This window comes from Parasteatoda tepidariorum, chromosome 2, assembly GCF_982258835.1.
Source record: "Parasteatoda tepidariorum strain Cologne lab strain chromosome 2, Ptep-v5.0, whole genome shotgun sequence".
NCBI classification, from domain to species: domain Eukaryota; kingdom Metazoa; phylum Arthropoda; class Arachnida; order Araneae; family Theridiidae; genus Parasteatoda; species Parasteatoda tepidariorum.
The window spans coordinates 57,954,597-57,976,856 of record NC_141756.1 but is presented as its reverse complement, the minus strand read 5'-3'; the positions used below and the strand labels follow the sequence as shown (position 1 = coordinate 57,976,856).

The 22,260-nt window shown below is 26.4% G+C and overlaps 1 protein-coding gene across 1 annotated transcript; it reads left to right on the top strand.

Moving 5' to 3' along the window:
• Positions 1-220: 220 nt before the first annotated feature.
• On the top strand, positions 221-20,953 carry Hpf1 (Histone PARylation factor 1). The gene is made up of 6 exons (XM_087157395.1): positions 221-479; positions 1,876-2,128; positions 5,269-5,446; positions 7,041-7,139; positions 12,369-12,604; positions 19,590-20,953. The coding sequence occupies exons 1-6, from the start codon at positions 354-356 to the stop codon at positions 19,895-19,897; spliced, it is 1,200 nt and encodes a 399-aa protein (XP_087013521.1). The 5' UTR covers positions 221-353; the 3' UTR covers positions 19,898-20,953.
• The last annotated feature ends 1,307 nt before the right edge of the window (positions 20,954-22,260 follow it).

Below are 22,260 nucleotides of genomic sequence, written 5' to 3'. Positions count from 1 at the left end.
ATGAGTTGAGTAGTTTCTGAAAATACTAATCTGAGGCTTTTATAATAGCTCGTTACTTAAAAAAAATGCACTTAACTCAATTTTCAAATTTAATCTCAATTAAAAATATTTCAGATCATTGTATGAATTTTTCTTTACAAAAGTCTCTAAAAATTAAAATTTTTAGATTCATTTTGTGAAGAAAAAAAACACACGGTTATTTTATTTTAAATTAACTGTAACCCTACTGTACTTCATCAAAATCAAAACAAAGCAAATTTATTATGATTTCGCGGGAATTCTGTTTGATAGGCGTTTAAATTTAAGTTGGGCATTAAACTTTAGTTGCTTTTTAAATTAGTGCTTATTATAAAATGAGTGCTGTAGCAAAGAAGAGAAAAATGAATTCTGATCTGCCTTTATGCAAATATGGAGCTGATTGTTATCGTAAAAGTTCTGATCATCGCAAAAAATTTCACCATCCTAGAACAAACAAAGAGGTTTTTTTTGTCAAATATACACTTTATTCTTTTATTTTAATCTTATAAGATAACGATTAAAGTTTATTTGTAATGTTACATTCATTTATTTAATAAATATGCTTCCTGCAATTCAAATTATTTTGACCTCTGTAATTCTAAAACATCGAAAATCAACAAATTTTTATGCTTCATTTTTAAATGTCAGTAATTATGCAGTAATATATGATAATATATAATAAATGCTTTCCTTAAGCACTACTCTTTCGCCTATAACTTAAATAACCAATAAACTTATCTTTGTTTATTATATCCAATGTCAAATTATAGTATACTAACTAGAACCAAGAAATGTTTTTAAAATAGTTTTTATGTGTATACAAGGTGCTCATATATTTTTAAATTGCTTCTTAAGAAAGGATACATATAACAGAGTTAGCGAATTATATGTATACAAAAATAAAATCAAATTAGTGCGACAAAATAAATTAAGGTAAATATTAATGGAAATCTTTGAAGTTTTTTTTCTACTTCCTTAAATCAATCTCCATTGTTTTAATTATGTACCAGAGAATTTATTTATTTTTTTGCAAAAAGATCTTCATTTTCAATGTTAAAAAAATGTGTGTGCCACCAGTAGTTTTATTTAAAGAGGATTGACATTTTTTTATTTGTGTTTGCTGAAAAAGAAATTTAAATCTAAACATGTAATTATAGAATTGAATTTATTTGTTATGTTATCTATTAATTTTTTTATTATGGTATTATATTCTCTAAATAAGTTTAATAATATAGTGGTGATGTTTTTCAAACTAATTTAAGAGAATTACTTCACCAAAAGTGGTAAATTTAACAATCTTTTTAAATTTTATTATAGAATTGATTTTATGTATCATATTATTTTTTTTAAGTAAATTTTTTAGTAGAGTGAAAGTGTTCTTCAAAATAATTTTTTAAGTGGACTTATAAGCCAAATTGGTAAAATCTTAGAATTTCTTTAAATTTAGTTTCATTTTCATAAGCACCAATTTAAAAATAAGTGAAAAGAATAATTCTGAATATTTTTATTATTATACATAGAGATACATTTTTTATACAGACTTTTAGATACATTTTTTAGAGAAAGACCAGAAATAGTCTAAAAACGCAGTTATTTTAAGAATATTTCTGGGTTTAAGGTTTTTCATGACAAAAATATTTAAAAGTAAATTACTATGAAGTAAAATTATCTTTTTCTATGAAGTAATATAATCTTAAGACTAAAAAAAAAATAATTAAAACATATCACTTAAATTTTTTAATGAGACATAAAAAGTTCAAAATAAATAAATTTGTGAATGATATTAATTTTCTGCCTTAATTATTTTTTGTAAAATCAAATTTTCTTCTGAAAATTTAACTTGTGCTTCCATTTTAGCTGCAGACTTCAACATCAGAGGATACAACACAAAAAGAATTGGAGAAAAATATGAAGATTTCTAGCAAAGCTAAAAAGGGGGAAAGCAATGATGTTCTTGATGGAAAAATTGAAGCTGAACAAGCTTTGCCTGAAGTAGATAAATCAGAGTTCAAATTTGTTGAAACTGTTGAAGAAGTTCTTAATAATATGCCAAAGGATTTTTCTGACTTTTGGAAATTTTGCTGTACTTTGAACAAAGCAAAACCGGAAGGTTAATATGTATATATATGTTGTAATATTTTAAATTCTATATTCATTCACTCTTAAAATCTGTTAAAATTTTTTTCTTTAATGTCTGTATAATTTTTTGGGTTTAGCTGTACTCTATTAGAGTTTAAAGCTTATAAAATGTTCATATATATAAATATTAAAAAAGAAAAGAAATTCATTTGTATTATTTAAAAATTAGAAAAAGTTATGTTATTGAAAAATAATTGTCAACTTATTTTTTTCACTTAAAATATATCTTAGGAAAGTGAAATTCCAGTACCAAATATTTGATTGATCAATTTAATAGGTATTATTAAGGAATACGCTTTCTATTCTCAAATTAAAATCTTTATTGTTATGCTAAGCCTAATATTCTTTTTTTTAATTTTTAAATAGAGTAAACTTATTCTCTTGACCACCGTTCATTCTAGACGAGGTTTGAGTGGCCGACCACCTCTTTTACCCTTTGAATGAAAAGATTTTATTTGTGGCAATTTTTTGTGTATCCGAATGGTTTTACAATCATTTCTTTGGCAGAAATTAATCAGCCCCTTTCTTATGGTTTTTTAATTTCAAATATTAATAACAGGGTTGGAGTTTTTGCCGGCAAAAAGGGGTTTTTGCCAGGACAGTCGCAAAAACCTGGTAAAAACCGGCGAAAACTGGTAAAAACCGGCAAAAACCAAATTATCTAAATTGCTGATTAAATATTATTACAAAATACTTGAAACAAATTTAAATCAATCATAAGGAATAATAATTTTGATACATTACATGAAAAAATTATTTTTAACATATTGATAATTAATATAATGGTAATAATTTTTAAAAGATTGAAAGTTTGTGATCTCTTTTCATTTTATAATCCTAAAATAAATGTTTTTTTACAAGTAAATAAAGATTATTATTTGTATAATATTATTATTTATTATAAAAAATTATTATTTGTACAATAATTAACTACACATATTGATAGATATTTTATGTTTTAAATTATAGTTATATTAATTTAAAATAAGTTCATTTCACTGGAAAAAAAAGAATAATCACAAATTTTCCAATCAATAATGTTTTAAACTACTAAAATGATATATTATTACATTATCATTTAATTATGGAATGATAATTTTGTTAATTTTTTTGTAATTATTTATATTTATAGTATATATTTCAATTTTAGGAATAATTTTGTATAAAAAATGTGTTTTTGTCCTCTCATCTTGGAAAATATAGGTTTTTGCCAATTTGCTTGGCAAAAACCTGTTTTTGCCAGGACGGTTTTTACCGGTATTTACCATGGTTTTTTTCCACCTGCGGCAAAATCTTGCCAACCCTGATTAATAATGTAACATAATTACGATGAGCAAATTTTGAATTTTATTTATCCTTTTTTGACAGTTTTTATTTGTGAGCATTTCATCATAATTTTTTGTTGTTGGATGATAGTTTTCAAGTCTTTATTTATTTGCCTTTTTCGTGTGAGTTTTCGAATTTCAGTTACCTTTTTTTTACTCGCTCGATAATCAGGGATCTCAATATAAATCCTTATTGTTTCCAATTGCTTTTATTACAGTTTATTATTTTTCTTTCAACCATTTTGACAAAGTTTTTAAAATTCAAATAATATGCCCTAGCATCTAATTTTTTTATTATTGACACACAACCTTTTAATTTGAAAATTCGGCTAAAATTAAAAACCTAATTATAGAATTCATGAGGAATACTTTTGAAGTTAAATTTATTCTCTTGGAATAAGTATTTTTCTTTTTATTAATAAAATTTTGAATATTGTATATTTTTCGTTTCTTAGAAGCTTAATTTTTATAAACTATAATGCTCTTTTAAATTCCCAGCGACTTACCCTTTTTAAGATTTGGAAAAACTGAGCTCTTGCAATACTTTTCATTATTATAATACTATTCATATCTAAGTGCTTAGATGTAATGGTATGGAGATAATTAGATATAATCATTATAATTGCTAAATATGAAGAATAACAATGAAAATTTTAAATTTAAAGTGTGTTGCCATAATTACAAAAATATAATTAAATTGTCAAACCAGAGTTCGCCCTAGGAATAAAAGAGGGCTGGGTACTTCCTCACAGAAAAAGGACCTTTGAGTTTTGAAAGGGATCTTGCTTACTTACCACCTTTAAAATTTATCAAAGTGTGTAATACTATGTAATATCAGAATTTGATTCTCAATTTTCAAATTACCCTCTTATACTATTTTATGTATATATTTCGCAATGTAATTCGCGTTCATTATCAAAACGACAGAAAAATTTGAAGCTTTTGAGAATTAATTAAAGGTAAGCTAAAACACAATCTCTGTGTATAAATTTTCTTCAGAAAAAAGTAAACTAATAAAACGATTATGTGATTAACAGCTTTGAAACTTTTTTTTAAAGCTGAAAATTATGAGTAAATAAACATTTAAAGGTTTTTAAGTAAAAAGGATTAATTTAAGAAATTATAAAGATTAAAATCACTAAAAAAATTTAAAATGAAAAATGTAGAATAAAAAATTTGAATGTGGTTAAGAAAACAAAATTTTCCTGAAGAAAATAAAAAGGCAGTGTTTTTAAGAGATTATGTCTTAATTTTACAAAAACGACAATGAGGATGCATTTATAGGAACCAAAAAAAAGACAGGGCTGGCCGCCCTTCTAAAAACGCTTAGGGAGAACACTGGTGAACATTAAGAAGCAGAGCACAATATCATAAATTAATTTATGAACCATGGTTATTACATTTTTCAAAATGTCTAGGTATCATAGGAATATATGGATTAAAGTAATTTTCACAAACTAATTATCACTTTCCCTTATTGTTATTAAGTTATTAAAATTAGTAAATGTGATTAATATCATTGTGATTATTTTTTTACTTCATTTATCCATTTTAAAAAAAATTTCCCTGTATTATACTCAATAGCTACTTGTATAACTTCACTTCCTTAAGCAATTGACCTTATAAAAAGACTAAGTTATCATAGAATTTATTAAAGTTTTGCAGCAGCTCGAAATTTTAAAAGTAATAGTTTTAAAATTATTATCTTTTAAATGATTAAAATATGGATTGTATTCATAACTATCAACTGAAATATTAACTGTTATTCATTTTTATTGTTACTTAGAGGCTTTTGCTGACCTGGGCCTTCATTTAGTTGGGGTGTATGACATTTTATCAAGGAAATTACCTAAGAACAAAATTGTACTGTTGCATTGTCATTGGCGATATTATTATGATCCTCCTGAGTTTCAGACAGTTTTAACAGTAGATGGAAATGATTTATATCATATAGGATATTTCAGGTATTAATTTGAAAATTTTTGTTGCTAGAATTTTGATTCTTTGAAATTTAGTGAAATATTAGACTAAAAGTCTTTTAATCAACTAGTTAATCATTTTTAATGAACTTAGTTTAAAGTATTACCTGTTTACTTTCTAGTAATTAAACAAGTTTTTTTACTAAGAAATTTAAAATATTTGTAACAAAATAGTATGTCCACAGCTAGGATTTTCTTCCAATAAATATTATTAAATAATTAATTTTATGTTAATCTCTGATATTACTACACTTACCAGGATTCCAAATAGAGTGCACATAGCATCAAAATATAATGCCTGTGTATTTTCATGTCAAGAACCAGGTCGGCGAAAAAGGAAACATTGATTCAACTTTTCTGGCATTTTGCAGATTTCAATTTCAATTGAAATTCATCTTTGTTCTTTGAAATTAATATATTTTACTAAAAGTTAGGTTTTCCTTTTATATTAAGGTATTCAAAAATAAAAATATGAAATTCAAAGAATTCTGTGACCCAAGATGACAATTGAATCAATTACATAAAATAGCTCTTTCGATTGTTAAAAAGCTTTGCATCTTCATCACCTTGCTTATATAAAGAAATTTTTGTGAAAAAAGTTTTTATATTTATTTTTTTATGGTTGTAATATTGAAAAAATCTTCTTTTACTTGATTTATGCGTTTTCTTTAATTTTTATGTTTATCATAATATTTTAGAATGTACTAATTTTATTCAAATTTTTTTTCATTCAATACGAAAAAATTAAATATATTTAAAAAAATATTCAGAAATTATTTGCTTATCTATTTGAGGCATCCGGGAGCTTTGTTGTATCAAAATTTTCATCATCCCATTATTTATTTTATTTACTAATAAAAAAACATAGATAACCAAATTTAAAATCATGAAAATTTGATATGTTGAATTTGGGGACTGCCCATTATTGATTGTACAAAAGTGTTTCTGGCATTTTAACTTTTAGAACTTGATTCTTTTTTTTTTTTTTTTTTTCTTTTTTTTTTTGAATTTTTGGCGAGTCGTTTAACGGAAAAATAATAGATTAGCAATTCCAAAATCCTACTATAATGGAGAAATGAAGAATTATTAATTTTTCTATAATTTTGGACGTACAAAATCTTCTGAGGTGAAGATTCCTTTAATAAAAGACATATGAACCCAACTAAAACTATTTCGAAATTTTCTGTTAATATTATTTTCAAATGGTTAACTAAGGAATTTTCCACTAATTTGTTTAAAACTGTTCAAGTATTGAAATTAGCTATGTTATGATTTGGAAATTATTGAGAATGTTTAATGATTTTGTGTAAACCCAAGTAAACAAAGTATATTAAAAATAAATAAAAAACTTCAAGTTTTGTTATTTTGAAATTGTTAATTTAATATTTAGCAAAGATTTGAAATAGCCAACAGAAGAATCATTATTTAATTTTTAATTGAAATATAGTTTTATTTAGGTTTTCTTTTTTATCTAAATTTACAAGATACCTCTATTAATTTGTTGTTATTGTTGATATAATATAAAATTTTAATGCCTCCCTCTTAGCTAAATTATAATATTGTTTTTAATTTTTTCTAGGGATGATCCTAAAGAATTGCCATCTGTTTTAGCATCCAACAGTGCAAAATTGGGACCTAAACTTACAGTTATGGGTGATAACATTTTTGCTGCAGTAAAGTAAGTGAATATTCTATAAATTATAATTTTTTTTTTTTTTTAGAATTAGAAATATAGTTTGTGTGTGCAAGTTTTAATCATTTTAATTTTTCTCTATTTGGAGTGCTTTTTTGTTAGTTTGTTGATTTATTTGTTGTTATAGCAATTATTTCAAATGAAATTTGTTATTTTGATTTTTTTTTCAAATTGCACATTGAGATTGATGAAACAGGAGTTGTAAATTGCTGTGTTCTGGGAAGAAAGAAAAAAAAAGAATGTCACGGATCTTAAAAACTGTGTGTGTGTGCTCTATTTTTACCCCCCCCCTCCAAGTTTGCATTTGAAATAAATAATACTATTAATACTTAATTGATGCTATTCTTATGAGATCAGTAAATGGGATGTGGCAAAGCACCATGTCCATGAGGAAGAAGCAAGCATTTAAAAATATTCAGCTGATGTCAGTGAAACCGTGAAGTAGTGATTTCATATCAGAGCAGCAAAATGTCTGCCAGAAGTGGCTTCTTCAAAAGCAATTTTATTACAAAAAAATAATTTTTTGCATTTTGTTTTAGATTTAGTCCTTTTACATTATTGTAATAGTTGTCTCTTACAAGAAGGCGAAAAACCTATAAAGCTTCGTACTTCAACTTCTGTGTGTCATTATTTTTCGTTAGAATTGTCATTGGCCAATAGCTCTTTCACCCTTTAGTATAAACGTCCTTAAACACATTTCTAGTAACCCCTACTTTAAATAATGAACTGTTACAATGATTTGACCTTAAATCATCTTCTTACAGTGGGCAGACTATATGTATTGTATAAACATTCTCTGTAAAATTTGTTTCACAAGGAATGTAATTCTCTATGGATGCAATAATTAATTTTAGCGATAAATAATAATTTTAAAAATAATTCGCAAAAAAGTAAATGGTTTAATTTATTCTTATATTACTAGATTCTTAATATTTTCTGTACTTAGTTGAAATTCTTGGTAGAATAATTGTGTAAGCTAAAAATTTTATATTAAATAATTCAAAAAATGATTCCGGAGCTGGACAAACTGTTATAAAATGTAATAATCATGTACTATTGTCATCATAAATTATGATTTCATGTAATATTTTTAGACTATCTGAATGCTTTGAATGAGGACCAGTTTTTTCCCCACTAATATATCTCTCGGTTAATAATTTTTGTGAATAAATAATCTTTCTTTTTTATTTTTTAAGGTAGGATTGAACCCAAATTATCGAATTCTATATTAACATACATTAAGTTTATTTTTATGTGATTAAGTTTACTGAGCAATGCAAATAAGGAAAAATGTAATAATTTTGTTTATGAACTGTTAGTACAGTGGAGTCTCTCTATAACGAAATTGATTTATTCCAGTTAAAAAAATTTCTGCAAAGAAAATTTCAATATATAATGATGATGAGGGATTTTTTATTTAAATAAATGTTCAGTGTATTTGGTAAGTTCAAAAGTCTATAATTATGACATTAAATTAAAAATTAAATTACAATTATGGACATAATAAATTTATTAAAATTATTAATTTTTATTGTATAAATATAAATTATGACAATTTATAGCTGGCATAGTTAATCTTGAAGAGTGCCATTTTATGAAGAAAAAAATTTGTAATCTTTTAACATTTCAAATATACTAAAAATTAAAGGGATTCAAAAATTTTATTTATAAGCTAATTATGGCATTTTAGAGAAAATATTTTCTTTTTTTCTTCTTTATGCGTAAATAGTGAAAATTTGTTTTATTTCTTTCTTTAAATTTTGCAAATGCCGGCCAGGTAGCCGAGCTGTTAGCTTGCCTGACTGCGAAGCCAATGGCTGCGGGTTCGAATCCCGCTCTGGGCATGGATGTTTCTCTCTGTTGTGTGTGATGTGTGAATGTGGCCCGCCCTATGAACGGGTTTGTGGCAGTGTGGCATGAGTAATGTTGCTCGCCTCCGTGACTTAGGTTCTCAGGTGCCCACTGGGTAACGCTAAATGAGCAACACTTCCGGCATCTTCCGAGGTGAAAAAGGAGAGTTCAAGTGCCTGCCGTTATTTAAAAAAAATAAATAAAAAATATTTTACAAATATAGATTTTACTGTAATAAACTTTTTTTAAGATTTAGTCAGTTAAGGTTATGTATAAAGTGAAAATTAATGACCTTGAACATTTGATTCTACTCGTCCCGCAGTGGACTGATCGTAAAGAGACGGTATCAGTAGAACACTGAAGTCAAGCATCACTGGCTGTGGTCAGTAAGCGGGTGGGTGGCCTCTATGATCAGTCTGTATAGGGACTGGGGACCGATGGTGCGCGATATCAGTCGTCGTTAAACTGTCCAACTGTAAAGTGCTCAACTTCGTGTTACCAAAGCAGGGGAGCCACCCCCTCTGCGGAGGATCAAAATTGTGATGGCATGTCTTCGGATCATCCTCGCGGATGTTTCTCAGACCGTCGCCAGCTCTAGTTTGACAAATAAAGTACCTACCTACCTATCTTGATTCTACTTAATTATTAAATTGTGAGTAATTAATTAATTTGACTTTTTCAATTTGTTGTTTTTTAATTCAATCTTCAACAAGTCCCCTATATTAAGATTAGTTAAAGATTCTTATTAAATAATTTAGGTGCAGATTTATTAATCTTGAACAATATTTTGATTTCTTTTAAACATTTATTCACTAACATGAGCTGGTCCGAATCTAGAACAATATCTGACAGCGCAGTTGTGTAAGTTTGAAAAATTCCTTGTTAATAGAAATTTCCAATATTATTAATTCAAAGAGTTTTTAAGGATTTTAGCAAAGTTCCTGAAAGCAAAATTAATATTTTTTCAATTTGTGCCACACCATTACCATGGGGTAGTCATTGTATGTGAAAAACGCAATTACTTTTGTGCTGTTAAATCTTATATTGAATGTATGAAAAAATAAGCAAAAAAGGTGTGAAAATAATTCATTTTCACTCCCTTTCTGATTAATTTTACTAAACAGCTCATTAGATAACAATTTATTATATTTTAAGCACAGAGGGATTCAGGCTTGTATTGAACCGAAACATGTATGAATGAAATTATAAATATTATTCAGGGACTAATTAGTTATAATTAGTCTCTGAAATTTGTCCTCTCTCCTTCATCAGATTGAAATTTTTTACCTATCACCAGAAAACATGTTTCTTACTCATCGGCTCAATAAGTTCAATTCCCAACTTGTTGTATTTGAGTCTCTTACAATCTAACTGTGATGAATTTTTGAGAGTTTTTACCCCATGTAATCCTGATATGGGTTAGTTCTTTTAAAAAAGTTTTTCACAAAAGCGATCCAAGAGTTACTCACTCTTTTAGGTTGGGCACTAAATTATAAGGATACTTAGTTTATCTATAAAAAGGGCAAGTACACTATGTAGATTTTCTGTGCAATATTAGTAATATTGCATGAAATTGCTATGAAAACAATGTCCATTTATGCACTATGCCAAATATGTCATAAGTTGTAGAGAGGATATGGAAAATAAGTTGTAACACCTCCACTTGGATGCTTCATTCTCTACTCCAAATTTTTATTTATTTATTTTTTTTGTTGTTGCTGTTAAAAAGTTAGATTAATTTCGATTATCAAATTAAAAAAATTTTTTCTCGATACAGATGTTTGTTCTGTCCTAATTAAAAGCCTTGATAATTCAAATATTATTCTTAACTTTATCTTATTTAATCTTGGTTTTGTCAGATAAAATAATAAAGTGGTTGAGAATTCACATCTTAAATACAGGGATGAGATTTTTCCGCTTTTTAGCGGATTTCCGCTTTTTTCACTTTTATCTCTTAAATTTCAGCTTTTTTATCAAAAATTCAGATTTTCTAAAAATTTCATTTTTTTTTATAAGTATTCCGCTTTTTCAGAAAATTCACCGATTTTCAAAGAGAAACAGAAAATTCAAACTACATAGCTACCAATCCTTTCTCATTTTTACTTATTTTACCTATTTTCTCCCCCTTTACACTCAGCAGATAAGATTTTCTGAATTTTTTACCCGCTCTCCAGATAGATCCGATTTTCGTAGTTCAAATGACGCTGTTTCAAACAAGCCTTTTAGAGGTCCCAAGCCTGGAATCTGCTAATATCTCGATTCTTATTCACACGATTGTAATATCAAATATAGCTTTTCATATTTGCGTGTTGCGATTCTTATTCACGCGATTTGAATATTGTACATTGCGATTCTTATTTACGAGATTTAAAAATCCAATATTGTAATTCGTATTTACGTCTTTTTAAAAACCTATGTAGCGATTCGTATTCACGCAAGTTTAAAATTCAATGTGTTGATTTGCTCATGTGGCTTATAATATCAAACATTGATATTCGTATTTATACATGATTTTAAAATAAGGCATTGGGATTCGCATTCACGCATTCTAAAAGTTAGCATCATAATTCTTATTTATGCAATCTAAAAATCGCGCGTTCATGATTCGCATTTACGCGATCTAAAAATTATGAATCGTGATTTGTATTTACGCGTTTTAAAAATTCTATATCCCAAAAAATAAAATAGCTATATAGATTATAAAATATAGATAATAGATATAGATAATAGATATAGAGATTATAAAAATTCTATATTTTCTCATTTTCAAAATCGTATATCTAGTTTCATATTCATGTGATTTCAAAATCCATAATTACTATTCATATTCACGCAATTTTAAGATCAACTATCGCGATTTTTGTAAGAAGTAAATTTTTTTTTAAATTAGTTACTATAAAGGTGACTGTTTTACTAACTACAATTATTAGTATATGTAAGTGTTACAACATTAGTTTTGTTGTCCAATTCAGTATAAAACAACACATAAAAAACAATGCCTCTCTTTCCTAGATTGAAATGTTTAAGTTTTTGCCTAGTTTGACCCCCTGCTCGCTTAACAATTTCAAGATGATAAAAAGCTCACCTTAGAAGAGGGGCAAACTTCAGATTTCCATATTTATTTCAGATTTTCCCATATTATATCTGTATTGCAATTTTTCTGATAACAGGTCCTTAAAAGGATATTAATAAATTTCAATTTTTCAAGTGTCTAAAATTGTCACTCTATACAGTACAAAATATTAAAAGTTACTAATGACTGAAGAACATAATTTGCTTTTATATAATTGTGAAAAATGCAATTTTAAAAATGTTTGAAAATAATGCTGTTATCCTTAAATTAATGTTCTTTCTTTTTCTTAGTTTCGAAATAACAGAAGCTATTAAAAAGTCAAAAGATAAAAAAATGGCAGCAAAATTTAAAGGAATGCAAGACAAGCTGAAAAAATTTGCAGCTGAAGAAAAATACTCTCTAGATATACAATCACAGAAAATCAAAGCCAGGAACAAAAAAATTGTTTCAAAGACTTTTCATGGACTTGGAATTGTGGTACCTGTTGTTAATGATATTGGCTATAGACCATTGCCAGATTCTGATGGTAATAAATTATTTTTTCTTTTAATATGTTTTATTTCTTTCATTGAGAATATCTCTTTCTAGAATAGAGCTTTAGCTCATGAGTAACTAGAAGAGGATCTTATATTTTTACAAATCACGTGCTCCAAATAATCTTAGCTTTCAAAATTTTATAGTCTTAACATAGTCATTAAGATAAATATCGATTTCATAACTGTAAGCCATCTTAGTAATTCCTCATTGTTTTATTTTATTTCCTTTTTTTTATTGTCACATATTCTGTTTGTTAAAATATTTTATTTTTTTACCTTCTTTGTGTAATATTTTATTTATGTCTCAGTTTAGTCACCTCCTTCTTCTGACATTTCATCCGGATTCTTTTGGACATTAGGCCTGAGTGCATTTTTGTATAACAAATTGAATTCTTGCAATATTTTTTAGAGGAAAATGTTATATTTTTACTGATGTAATTTTGTAACTGTATTAATATCTGTTTAAATATTTCTTACTTAAAAAAAGTTATAAATTTTTACTTTATTGATTCGAATTATATTTATATATATATATATTATTTAAAACATTTATTTCAATTATGCTATCAATTCAATGTATCGCTACTTTGTATCACTCTGTTTATTTATTTTCAATCAACTATCTATTTATACACTATTTTTTGTAATACTCTATCTTTTATATTGATAATTAAGCATATTAAGTAATTTATCGATCAGCACTAAAAATATATTCATTTTTTTTTTAAAATAATTTCGAGTGCCACCCCCCTAAAATGAGTTAAGTGAAGTAAAATTTGTCCATCTTTGAAAAAAATATTTTAATAGCATTATGATAATCTTTATGAAATTGTGGAAAAAACTGCTGTTCAAATAAAAAATAACTGTTCAATTTCCAAAGGCAAAATGTAATTTTTTTGAATTTTTCATACTCAACATTCAATACATTTTAATTATTTTAAACCTATTTATTTATTCTGATAGTGTATCATGTCAACTTGCTTTAAAGTTTAAGCTACTTTTCATAATTTGATTTTTGTTGGCTTACATGTAGTCTTGCTCTCGGCAAGGTTTGTTGTATGTTTAGATGGCATTAATCGGTTAAGTGTTATTTTTTTTTTCTTTGTATTCTCAATATTTTTTTTTTCTGAAACAGTGATTTGAATGATGTACTGTGTTTTAATATTGATGTGATTTAAACATTTCAAAATCATTTTTATTGCATTTTATTATTGCAAAACTAAAGGGCTTCGCACCCTGCTCATTGTTGCTTTCCAACCCCAAATAAATTATGTGCAATTATTTTTTCCTTGCATCGTAATAAATTATTTTATCTGGAATTTCTTACAGTTTCACCATAAAATAGTTTTTTCTACTAAAGTTCAAACTATTTACTTTATTGAAAAGAAAAACTAAAAAAAGTACTAAAAAAATTGTTTGCTTACCCTTTCTACATCGAAATATTTTTCTTATTCTATTAAGATTTATTAATGAACATAACTAATTTCGGTCAGTAACCATTTTTTAAAATAAAATTTTAAATTAAAAGTTTATTTTTATAAAAAAATTGGAGTGTTTACAACCCTTATTTAATATTTTCGTTTATTGAATTAAATTTAATAAGCAAAAATGTAAAATAAGTTATTTTCGATGTATTAAATTTGTGCATGCATCATATTGTGGATATAGCATTAGCAATAAATTACTTAACGAATTCCTTAAATGTTTCTTTTATGATAGCATATTAATGGAATTTACATCAAAAAATTGTACAAATTTCAAAACATTAATATGTTTAGTTTCAAAACGTTAATATGTTTTAAACGCTAATAATTCAAATAAGTTTATCTTAAAATATAGCGCGATAAGGTAAATTTGTAGAATTGCGTTTTACTTGTTTAGTTTTAAGTTTATTTAAAAAAATCACAAGCTTAATAATTACAAAATAGAATAGTAAAAATAGATATTACTAGAAAATATCTTTAAATTAGGGGTACAAATATATTTTATAGGAAAACAATACCTTAATGACTTTTATTAATTTTATGCCTATGATAGACAAAAATATAGAAGTTAGTGAGGGAAAACTAAAATTTGATTTTATAGCAAAAAAGAAAGTTTACGAAATGGTCTGACTACAATGCAAGACAACTTTTTTTTAATTATATACAGAAATATTAAACTGAAATATTTTTTTAACTGTTAGGATGTCTTATTATTAAGTATAGATCTTTTCCTTTTAAATAGTGCATATTCTGGTATTTGCATCTCATTGGTAAGAATTGAATTTAAAAGTTTTTTTACACTCTGAGTTTCATTAAAGCAATTTCAGAAACTAAAAATAAAAATACATTCCTTTTATAAAATAATTTATATCATTTATGCTCTGATAATTCTGCCTCTCAAAAATCGTATGCTTTTTAAATTGCAAATCAATCTCTTTGTAAGAAATTATTTGGAAAAGAAAATTTTTGTTTTCTTTTTCTGTTGGCTTAAAGCAAAAGAAACAGTTTGTCCATCACATTATGTTGGGAAGCAATAACAGTTGCATTGTTCCCTACGAACATAAAAACAAACTTATGTTTTAGACAAAGTAAATATTGCACCTAATGAAAAAAATTCCTTATTGTGAACTTTGTAGTTAAATTTTATGTTGTAGCTAGTGTACGCGCTTTTTCCTGTTGTTCTTGTCGTCGGCCATTATGGTAGAGGGGGTGCAATTGTTCTTGTTTTCCAATGGCGCCATCTATGGCCAAGAATTCGACTTCTGACACACCCATACGTCGCACCCGTTTACAGCGTGGACCCATTCATACATCCTTTCATTCTTCCCCAGATCGTAATTTTTGACCTGAACCAGAGAACAATCAATCTCCAATTCAGTTCCCCCAAAGGTATTGATTAGTTATGGGGACTTTGTGACCCAACAGATTTAACGTGTGCCATCCACCACTTACTGCAAGGGGAGTCTTCAGCCGGCTAAATTCAAACTCCTGTTCTCACAAACGTGAGTTCAGCGGTCTGCCAACCAGGCTATCCCTACCCTTCACAATGCTTTTCCTGAACAGGACGGACAAATGAGAATAGTGCATTTGCTCTTGAAACTGCTGTGGAGTTTGCCATTGGTTCCCATCAATCTACAATAGGTGACATCACTACTTGAACACAGAGAAAGATGAAGAAAAATTGCTTTTTTAACCGGCTGATAATGAAATTCTTCTGTGAGGCATTTCATTTAGTTGCCAAGCACCTTGTTGGTTTTTTATAAGAATATGACAGTATATTTTATTGTTATCAATTGTGTATTTGTGTGAATTTTGGCTTGTGTGTTTGTAGGGTGGTATTAGGAATTTATCTATTTGAGTACTTATTAACTTTAAGAGACCGTAAAATATTTTGTCTGTAGGTACCATTTGAATTCTTTGCTTTTGTGATTAGTTTTTTAAAAATCATTCTTAATTTATTTTGCTGTTTTATGAGTTAATTTGAAAAGATTTTTATTATCCTATAATTTCCTCTTAGTGAAATTCATTTTAGATCTTTAAAGTAGTAGTTAGGAGAGAAGAAATTGTTTATACCATATGTTTACTTTCACAGGGTGGCCACCCTTCTGGAAAACCTTGAAAACCTGGAATTATCAGGGAATTTTTTTATACTGGAAAAAACCTGGAAAAGTCAAGGAAATTTGGATAAAAACCTGGAAAAATTGGGGAATTTTAAAGAAAAGCTGGACATTTTTTTCTTAAATATTTTTTTAATTTCACTAATTTAAATTAGTTAATCATTTTCTTAATTTAAATTATTTCATCCATTATACTCACATTTTTTAGACGGAAATGTGTCTCCAAACAGTTAAAATGTTATCAACTTAGCTATACTTTGCTTGCATCAAAATTTGCTCTATTATAACCCTGTTAAACTAGAATGCCACATAAAATTCTCCCATAGTGGAACAAATGTAGAAATCTTTGATCTCTATGGAGACTATGCGACTGCGCAATTTAGGAAACGCAAAGATTGTAGTGGACGTGGAAGAAGGGGTTAGGATATTTGCTTCTATTTTTAAATTCTGTCCGTGGGAAAACTTGAGCCATTTATGGCTCAAGTTTGTTTCGATGCTTTAGTGGTAATTTTTTTCTATTTTGACAAAATGTGTCAAAATGTTTTTGCATTTTTAACTTTATTAAAATATCCAAAAATTTGTTGGGTATAATTAATAATAGATTTTACATTGCACTCTTTCTCTGAAAGCTTTTGTACTCCCATTCAAAGAAATCTGTAAATTATTTTTTTTCTCCAAACCAACAAATCAGTTTTTTTACAATTGCTAACATCAATGTTTGCCTACAAATTGTTGCATTAATGCTAATTTATTCTATTTCATTTTTACCTTTTATGACATATTTTAATTTAAAAAAGAAAGATTTTTTTAGAACTAACTATATATTAAAATTTAATTTTACTGCTTGTTGATAAATATTTGATTTTTAATTCAAAATTCGAATTGTATAGTTATCAGTAAAAAGCTGACAAAGACTAAGGAATGTATAGGAATCATAAAAAATGATGTATAAACATAAAATATAATTTTTTTATTCATATGTGTTTAGTTGGAAGAAGGAAAATGGAACTTATGTGTTTTAGTTCTGTTGTCACTTGTTAAACCTTGTAAAGATTCTTGTTGTTAAAACAAAAACAATTAAATATACTAAACTTAATAACTGTGTACAGTTCTGTGCTGTACAAGATTCTTGTTGTTAAAACAAAAACAATTAACTATACTAAGCTAAAAAACTGTGTTTGGATTGGAATTCTTTAAATGTTTTAATTTCAAATAAGGAAAAAAATCAAAAAAGTATAAAATTTAAGGAATTTTATCTATTTTTTTTTTCTTTAGAGTATAGAACAAAAAATTAGACAATTTTAGATTTGTGACATTTATTATTGTATTTTGAATCTCTGGAAATAAAAATGCTAATTCAGAGCAACATTATTTAAAAGTTTGTCTTGAGATATTGATTTAAAGAAAATGTTATCAATGAATTTTATTAAAATACTGGTAAGATAAAATACAGTATTATGTAGTATACAGTACAGCTTTATATTGAAATGTAATTACAGTGACTCACAAGCAAAAGTGTTTGTACACTTATGACTTTCAATGAAATAAGACTATCCATTAATTAAAATGAATATTTCAGAATGGATATTTAATAATAAAAAATGTATTCTAATCGTAACAAAACTGTATGGAATATTTTAAAAACAAAGGAAAAGTTTATTTTGAAGAAATCAATCATCAAAAAGTGACAAAAACTTTATCCCACAAAAGCCATTGCACACTTTCAAAAAAAAAAAAAAATCTGTTTTAGTAAATATTCTAATTTTTCATTAAATCAACATTTAGTAGTTTCCTTTCGCATCTACTATAGCTTTTATAAGTTTGTAAATATAAACTAGTTTTTTTTTGTCAGGAGAAATTTGTTCGGAATATTTTTTAAAAAATTTTACAGAAATTTTTGCATCACTCTATTGCAAATTTTTTAATTTTTCCACAAATTTTATAATTTTAATCTCTGATATGAAGTCCTCCTTTTATGCATTTTATCATATATTGCACAGTGCATACCTCTTATGATGGCAAATAACCAAATTTGGTCTATTGTTTTATTAGGACCACGAGCCGTTTTTAAATGATAAAATATTACGAAGTTAGTAAGCAAAAATTAAAATATAATTTTGCTATGATAAGTTTGATACTAAATTTCAAAAAAATAAATAAGAAATTAAATGAATAATAATTAAATAAAAAAATTAAAGCAATTGAAGATAATTTTAATTTTGAAATCCGAAAACATTTAACTGTCCGATGGTTTTCGTCGGGTAAAATGTTTGTTACTATTTGATTATTGATATCTTAAAAATTATTTTTTGCTTTGTTTTTAAGATATTCCATGCAGTTTTGCTAATAATAGATTACACTTTTTATTATCAAATACCCATTGTTAAGTATGCATTTTAATAAATGAATTTTTATTTCCTATTTCAATAAAAGTTATAAATGAGGGAACACTTTTGGGAGCCACAGTAATTATAAAAATTTATTGATATATAATCACCTGAAACGGTTTCCCTTTACTTAATGAAAATATATTAAACAATACTTAAACAAGGTTTTATTGGTCATTCTGTTTTTGCCATTTTGTAGGTACACTTTGAGCAAATACTACTTAAAGTAAAACATTAAAAAAAATTTATTCAATAAAAGCAATATATCCTACAAGCTGAGCATATTATTTTCTTCTGTGTCTTAATTTTTTAAAAATTAATGTTGTACCAAAGCATTAAAAAACAAAATCTTGTCAAAAGAAAATTTTTTTTTTCAAGATATGTTAAACAAATGACTTTTTGAATAAAATATTTTATAATAACGACATTTTTCTTGTACATGTCCTACACTTTATAAGCAAAAAAACACGGACCTGAAAATTTTAAAATTTTTACCTGGAAATATCAGGGAAATTTGAAATCTGATTTGAGTGGCCACACTGTTTCAGTATATCACACTATTAAAATAGCTAGTAAATTTATTAATTGTTTTTTCTTTCATTTAATTGTCGAAAGATTTAGTTTATCCCTCCTTAACACCAGGGAACAATTTTGAACCAGTATCTGAAAATACAGTATATTATCTGGAAATATTTTGTTGTTTCAATTATTTTAAGCTTGTAAAAAATCTAAATCACATTGTCCTTTCACTGTTGAAAAGTTTGTATATGGATTATGAATGTTGGTGAGAAGTTTTTTAAAGTCTTGTGTGCTCCCACTCACATGTGCAGATTTGATGGAACGTTCCAAACCATCATATGTTGATTAGTTTTGTTTTTTTTAAACTGTGTTTACTTAATATTTTTATACCAACTCAATGTATTATTTTTGAAATACTTTTATTTATGGTCTTATCCATTTAAATATGTTTTTTTCTTTTCTTAACAGCAACAATTAAAAATATTCTTCGAAGGATTGCTTCAGCCGAAGATGAGAGCAAGAGACTGGATGAGGAAGAAAAATTGGATGAATTAATATCGAACGTGCAGTTTGCCAATGATGAATGTGATTATGGGATGGGACTTGAACTTGGCATTGATTTATTTTGTTTTGGTGATCCATATTTTCACTCTCATATTTCTCATTTATTACCTTTAGCATATAATCTCTTGAAGAGAGAAAAATATGCAGAAATTATAAAAGCGCACTTACAAAAAAGGAAAAAGTCAGGTCTATTTAATGAACTTGACACATGATATCACATAGTTTAATATTTAAAGAAATCAGGACCTGCAAAAAAATAAAGATATCTTTTATATGAATTTCAAATCATGTATCTGGCATATATTGCAGATAAATTGTTTTAATTGCTTTTAGCTTTTATTTATATCTACATTTTATACATCCCCCATAATATATTTATATCAGACCTATAGTTTTGTTATTTTCTCACGCTTTACCGAATAACTAGATTGCCTGATGAAGTAAATAGATCAATTTACTTCTGTATTATCCTATTTTAAGCTGTATAAATTTTTACCCTATGTATACCCTATTTTAAGCTGTATAAATCATTGTGTTCCTTGTCTTTGTTATAACCTAAATTTTATCTATAATTTTTAAATTTACTCAAATGAATTTAATTGTATTTATATTATTTTACAATTCAGTGCCTCATTGTAAATGTTGTCATTTGTGTCTATAATTCATTGTATCATATATGTCTAAAGCAAATAGTGCTAAAAAAATGTGATAGTTGTTGCAGAACAATCATAACAGTTAATGTTTAGTGCAGAATTATGTATACCCACTTTCCTGAAGAACAATTTTGTCTAAGTTGCACTATATGCTGTTAAAAAAGTTGCACTATATGCTGTTAAAAAAGTTTGTTTCATTATATTGGCTTTTAAACGCTGTTTAATATTGACTATTTAAGATTCCTTTAGTCTGCAAAATGAAATTATTTGTAATTTAAAAATATAGTAATAATTTAAATAATGTTGCTCGTAGCACATTTGTAATACTGAAAAGTCTTATAGCAGTAAATTAGATATAATTCTATGCTTGAGGTCAAAGAAATATAAACCTTTATATCAGACTGTTTTGTGTTTAACGTTATGTTGAAAAAGTTTTTTTTTAGTACAGTTGTTATGCAATGCTATGAAATGTTGAGGGTATGTTAAATGAAGGAAATATTTAAATCTTGAGAAAATATTAAATATTCTAATTTTATTGAATCAGAGTAAGTTGGTTAAGCATTTTGTGAAAATGTTATCAAATAAAATTTATTTTTAAAAAACTAAAACTAAAAATTTCATTGTTCTTTCTTTCCATTAAATAAGTTATTGTGTGATAAACACTACCAAATCCAAAAAAACATAAAGTGTCTTTTAGAAAGTTCAACAAAAATTAGAGATGTACCAATGCCTAAAATTGTATAGGGTCTGGGTACCCAGTGAAATTTTAATCTTTTTTCACGGCCAGTTCGAGAATACAGTGAAATTTTTATCTGTTATTCAGCCAGTTTACGGTATTGACAAAAAGTTTTTATTATTACCGACCAGTTCCAGGTATCCAGGAACTATAATACCCAGCAATGCATTATAGTATTTCAGTTAAACAAAATAAAAATTGTATAATTTGCTATTGAACAAATATTTTGTGACATGCAGTTCTTAGAAAATTTTTTGAGCAGCTATATTAATAAAAAAAATTTTTATTTTCAAATTTTTTTTAAATATCCTAAAGTGTTCATTTTACTGAGGCTTTCCTGATTTAAAATACTACACAAGACCAAAATATGTCCCACATTAACTATTTCAGCTTTGTTATTAAAAAACTGATATAATACTTAGATTTCTAAAACAGCTATAATTTTTGTAACAGTTCTGAGGTTACTATAAATTTGCTGATTTAGAATTTTTGTTTTACTGGGTAATAAGAATTTTTTTTCGGTTCAAAGTAAGGAAATTTAGCTAATTGTAATAAAAAATAAGCATGCTTAGAACAAATTCTGGCAATACTAAATATCAACTACTTATCTAAAAAGGAATGTTTTGAATTATGAATTGTATAAGAATTAATTTTATGAATTCTTTTACGTGTAATGAAGCTAACTTTAATGAGTTTTACTAAATTTTTACAGAATAGTGGAAGAATTTTAAATGAAGAAATGTTATAAATTCTTTTGCACCTTATTTTTAAAAAAGTTGTTAAATTTTGATTTGTAATTTGTTGAACATTAAGTACTTCTTTGAATTTGTAAGTCTATTTTTCCAATTTAATCTTAGCAATTTTCAAACTCCTCCATTTGTTTTGATTTTCCGCATTTTAATTCCCAAAAATGTTACTGATTTATTGCGCGGAAAGTTTTTGGCCGACGGGGATCAAACTCATGACCACTTCAACATAGCCCAACGCCCTACCAACCAGGCTATCCTGGCCCCTTATAAAATATAAAACATAATATGTTAAGCAATTGACTTTTAATTATAAATAAAAAATTCATATAATTTGCTTTAAAGTTAATGAAGAGAATTTCTTGAACATTGTGAAATCATATATTCATGGAAGATAAATGCACATTTCAAGTATTTTTATTTTTCATTGAATGAATTCT